Source organism: Rhodamnia argentea, chromosome 3 (assembly GCF_020921035.1).
Source record: "Rhodamnia argentea isolate NSW1041297 chromosome 3, ASM2092103v1, whole genome shotgun sequence".
Taxonomy (NCBI): Eukaryota; Viridiplantae; Streptophyta; class Magnoliopsida; order Myrtales; family Myrtaceae; genus Rhodamnia; species Rhodamnia argentea.
The window spans coordinates 30,335,367-30,341,176 of NC_063152.1; the positions used below are offsets into that span (position 1 = coordinate 30,335,367).

General features: G+C 46.9%; 1 protein-coding gene across 1 annotated transcript; it reads right to left on the reverse strand.

Annotated features, from left to right (window-relative positions):
* Positions 1-3,913: 3,913 nt before the first annotated feature.
* On the reverse strand, positions 3,914-5,137 carry LOC125314168. The gene is made up of 2 exons (XM_048275662.1): positions 4,697-5,137; positions 3,914-4,525 (listed from the first exon to the last, which is right to left on the reverse strand). The coding sequence occupies exons 1-2, from the start codon at positions 5,135-5,137 to the stop codon at positions 3,914-3,916; spliced, it is 1,053 nt and encodes a 350-aa protein (XP_048131619.1).
* Positions 5,138-5,810: the final 673 nt, after the last annotated feature.

Here is a 5,810-nt window from a genome sequence, read left to right on the forward strand (position 1 = left end):
GAGCTATCCCCGCTCAACGTCCGAGCTCGAACCAGCATCCGAGACTCTCGGAAACAACATCTGAGCCAAATCCTTTTATCAGATTCAATCTCGTTCATCTCCGCACCAAAGGATAATCCGAAAACAAGCAGATCACGGCATTATCTCAAAACACAAGAGTACTTAGATTGTTTTGTCAACTTCAAAACCATCTAGCGATTTTTCTCAACAGGGGTGAGAAATTAATCTCGGTGAGTCAACACCTAAGCCCGGTTAGGGCATTGATTCGCTCGGACATCCCGACAAGCAATCACCTCAACACAGAGCAGATATTTCAATCACATGCAAGCTTACCCTCTAGGCCACACATAATACGATGCAGACTTGACTCAACAGTCAAACCAACCACACCAATTCAATCCATTAGCAAAGCATCACAGCACTTGCATGTACAGGACACCACACGTAGTCCATTTTGTTATCAGAACCGACCCATAGGTCAAGCACACTAGTCGGTTGGTGCTCTTTTGGCGGGACCAGGCATCGTCCCTTACTTCCGGCGATGGCTTCTGATAGTCCATGTGACTCCGCTCTACCAACCGGAAGACAATGATTGTCGACAAGGCACGTAGCTAACGAGAATCCTTAAAAGGCTTCAGCCCATCACAAGCTGCGACCGGCAAACGAACAACCAGAAGATAATGGCCGACGCGCATCCAAGAACTGAAGACAATGATTGCCAGGACCGATTGACCGGAAGACAATGATCGTCGGAATTATCCCATTATGTGACTACTCAAGCACTTCGACAACCAGCCAGTTCATTTCTTAAAATTTGGTCGAATGCTCATACTCGCATGTTCAAATACTTGGCCCAATGCCATTTTCGTGAAAAATCATGCAATTTGATCCCATACGTAGTCACATGAATGTGCAATGATATCGACCGACAAACCAAACAATTTGAAGTGATTAACCACTAATCGGACCCCCACGGCAATCAACAGTGAAATCCAGCATTCACGACCAATAATTCATGAATCAATTAGTCAATTGCAGTCAATCAATTATTAATTCCAATTTCAATTTTAATTGACCGTCAATCGCGCGCTCGTCTCTGACCTATCGCTCGCTCGCGATCAATCAACACAATCAGTCAAATCAATCGGTTTTACTCACCAATTAGCCATAGATAACCTAGCTAATTGACTAATATTAACTAATTATGGTCATTTAGCCTAAACCACATTTCTATATATCCCGACCTTATTTAATCTACATAAACACCATATTTAGCTAATTAAACTAATTTCGAAAGTAATTAGCGTCCTAACCAAGAGTTAGGGGCTAACTCATAATTTTAATTAGCTTAGACAGTCTTAATTCGAGCGGTGGCGACACGAGCTTGGCCTGGCCCGCGGCGACCACTAATGGTGACTCGTGATCCAACTTAAGCTTCGGGTTCCAAACTTGGCCAAGCGCGATCCGATGAGGCGATAACACTCCGGGACAGCGGCACAAGGCTCGGGACGGAGGCCGATGGCCGGAGTTGGCTGGAACAATGGCTGGCCGGTGGTGAACAAGAATCGGCAGAGGAAGAACAAAGCGTAACAATGAGCGTCGGGGCTGTTTTGGGGGGTTTCGAGTGGTTCAAGGCTGGGGAAAAGTTCAGCCAAGGTCGAGTGGTGTCCGAGGAAGCTGCATGTACGGCAACAGCGCTGGCGGGCGGCCGGAGGCGACGGATTAGTGGCTCGGCCAGAACAGGTGCAAAAATAGGGGAAACAAGCAGAACATGGGAGGTCCGGCCGTGGTGATTTCCGAGATCCACAGGAGGCGGCGGGCTTCCGTTGGCTCCGTGGGACATCAAGGGGTCGAGGGCGGTCACTCGGGGTAGGCGACAACCGGCGGAGCTGAGCGAAAGAGGTTGGAACAGACGTGAACAGAACCGGTGCCTAAAATAGAGTACGCCGATCGTGAGAGTTGTTTGCGGCTGTTCCACGGCCTCGCGGCGGCTGTCGGCGGTCATGGCGGTGGCCGAGTGTTAGTGGGGTGATGGAGTGGTGGCTGGTGGTTGGTGGCCGTCGGAAGTGGCCCCGAGGCGAATGGTGCGGCGCGACACCCCCCGTGGCGAAAACAGAGCGGAGGGGTCGCCGGGGCTTCTATGGGCTGTCCGACGGCTTTGCGACGGCCGGAGGGACTGCTAGGTGATGGGCTATGGCGGCATGAGGAGGCCGGAGGCGGATGGCGGTGGTGGTCGCGCGAAATTGGCTGGAGAAAGAAGGAGGAGGCTTCGGTGGTGTAGGGGAGAGTAGTTTTTGCGATCAAAAGAAGGGTGGGGAGCAGACGAGGAGAGAGAGAGAGAGAGAGAGAGAAAGAGAGAGAGAGAGAGAGAGAGAGCTGAGTTGATTGGTGGGTGGGGATTTGACCGAGGTGGGGCCTACCGGTCCACTCGCCATTAAAGCATTTGTTTCACATGCATAATATCCAGGGGCGATTCCATAATTTGATAAATCAGAATTAATCGGATTTTTGGCTTAGCCGATTGGGAATAAAACTTGAATTTTCACGGGATAGGCTCGGTCCGAAAAAAGTCTAGGCCCGAGGATTAAAATCCTAAATCGCGGCGAGCGAGATTTTGAAACCTAATCGAAATTGAACGACATTTCGGGAATTGTCCAAAATTAGTCACTTTCGTCCTTGCGATCCGAAATTTGCCCCGACTAAAATTCAATTTTCTTCCTTTTTATTGAATTCGGGCAAATTACATAATTTGAATTTCTCAGGTGTCACAACTCTCCCCACCTTAGGAAATTTTATCCCCGAAATTACAGTGCATTCACGACTCTTAAAAAAGATATGGATAGCTACTCTTCACCTTCCTCGTTCTCCCATGTAGCTCCTTCGGTTCCATGGTGTTTCCAAACCACCTTAACCAATTGAATAGTCTTGCTCCGGAGCACTTGCTCTTTCCTATCCATGATCCCGACTAGACGTTCCACGTATGCAGCTCACTCATCTTACTCGATCTCTTCATAACTCAGCACATGAGCGAGGTCTGGTTCATACTTTCTTAGCATTGACATGTGGAATACATTATGTCCTTGAGCCGGTCTTGGCGGCAGCGCAAGACGATATGCCAAATTTCCTATCCGCTCCAAAATTTCGAAAGGCCCAACATACCTAGGGCTTAATTTTCTTTTTTTTCCAAAACGAGATGTTCCTCTCATAGGCGATACCTTCAGAAAAACATGATCGCCCACTTGGAATTCTAAAGGTCTACGCTTCCTATCTGCATAACTCTTCTAACGACTACGAGCGGTCTTCAGCCTATCTCTGATCACCTTAACAACTTCCATAGATCGCTCTACTAACTCGGGACCGGTGATTTTCCTTTCACCTACTTCGTCCCAATAGATCGGCGTTCGGCACGCTCTACTATACAATGCTTCAAATGGTGTCATCTTGATACTCTGCTGAAAATTGTTGTTGTAGGCGAATTCAACCAAATGCAATCGCTCTTCCCAACTACCCTTTGAAATCTAAGACACATGCTATCAACATGTCTTCCGCAGTTCGTATCGTCCTTTCAAACCGACCATCTGTCCTCCAGAATCAGTATCGTCCTTTCGGATCGACCATCTATCTGCGGATGATAGGCCGTACCAAACCGCAGCTTCGTTCCCAAAGCGGTCTACGGAATTTTCCAAAATATGGTAGTAAACTTGGGATCACGATATGAAGTGATCATCATTGGCACTCCATGCAGTCTCATGATGTACCTCACATACAAATCTACATATCTATCCAAAGCGAAGTCTTTTCTCATTAGAATGAAGTGCGCCGACTTCGTCAATCTGTCGACTACAACCCGGATTGAATCGTGTCCTCTCTGATTTCTTGGCAATCCCATCACGAAGTCCATCGTGATATGCTCTCATTTCCACTTCGGAATCTCTAAAGGCTGCAGCTGTCCTCTAGATTTATAGTGTTGTGCCTTGACCTGGCGACGGGTTAAACACTTAGCCACATGCTTGGCTATATCTGCCTTCATACCGTTCCACCAATAGTATTGCTTCAGATTTTGATACATCTTCGTATTACCTGGATGGATACTATAAGCGCTACGATGTACCTCCGATAATATATCCTCCCTTAGACTTTCATCGACCGGCACAACTAGACATCCTCTAAACTTCGGTATCCCATCCTCGGCCACTTGAAAATCGACCCTTCGTTTAGCCGGGTCTTCCTGAAGGATCTTTTGAATAGTGGGGTCCGTCGATTGCAAGGTCTTTATGCTAGTCCGCACATCTAGCTCAATCCTCAAAGTAGCCACTAGACTTGATAGAAGACATATCTCTAACTTAAAGTCCGAGTCTCTCACTTGCTCAAGCAAACGCCATTCACTCATACGTAATTGAGCAATCGCTGATTTTCTACTTAGAGCATTTGCAACTCTATTCGCCTTGCCCAAATGATATAGAATCTCACAATCATAATCCTTGAACAGCTCTATCCATCGACACTGCCTCATATTCAACTCTTTCTGAGAGAATAGATACATCAGGCTCTAATGATCAGTATACACTTGAAAACTTTCTCCAATCAGATAATGCCTCCAAATCTTCAAGGCGAACACGACCATAGCTAACTCCGGGTCGTGCGTCGGATAGTTCAACTCGTGGGGTCTCAACTAGCGAGATGCATATACTACTACCCTTCCATGTTGCATCAGCACACAACCTAGACCTCTAAGAGATGTGTCACTGTAGATCTCAAATCCTCCAGGACCGGATAGAATTGTCAACACGGGAGCCGTAGTCAACTTATGCTTAAGCTCTTGAAAAATACGCTCGCACTTGTCTATCCATTCATACTTCACATCCTTCTTCAGCAATTTAGTCATAGGCGAGGCTATAGCAGAGAACTTCTCCACGAATCGCCTATAGTAACCTACCAAACCCAAAAAGCTTTTGATCTCCGTTATCGTCGTCGGTCTTGGCCAGTCCATGATCGCCTCAATCTTAGACGGATCCACCGCAATTCCCTCGCCCGAAATCACGTGGCCTAGGAACGCCACACGAGCCAACCAAAACTCACACTTATTGAGCTTGGTAAAAATTTGATGCATCCTCGTAGTCTCCAACACTATCCTCATGTGTTGTTCATGGTCCTCAAAACTCTTCGAGTACACCAGGATATCGTCTATAAACACTATGACGAAGTGATCCAAGAATTCCTTAAACACTATGTTCATCGGATCCATAAAAGCAGCAGGAGCATTCGTCGGACCAAACGACATCACTGTGAACTCGTAGTGTCCATAGCGTATCATGAATGCTGTGTTCGGTATATCTTCTTTCCCGATCCTCAACTAATGGTATCCCGTCCGTAGGTCAAACTTAGAAAACACCGATGCTCCCTACAACCGATCAAACGGATCATCAATCGTAGACAGTGGGTACTTGTTCTTGATCATCACTTGATTCAACCGCCTGCAGCCTATACACAACCTCATAGACCTATCCTTTTTCTTAACAAACAATACGGGTGCTCCCCATGGCGACTCACTAGGGCGGATAAATCCTTTATTCAACGGTTTTTGCATTTGCACCTTCGGTTCCTTCAACTCTGACAATGCCATCCTATACGGCGCCTTAGAGATAGGCTCTATCCCTAGAGCTAACTCTATCACAAACTCTATTTCTCTTTACGGCGGCAATCCAAGTAGTTCTTCGAGAAAAACGTCTGGAAACTCACATACTACAACAATATCCTCCAACTTAGTTTCCCCAACAAACGTGTCCACTACCGCAGCCAAATAACCTTAG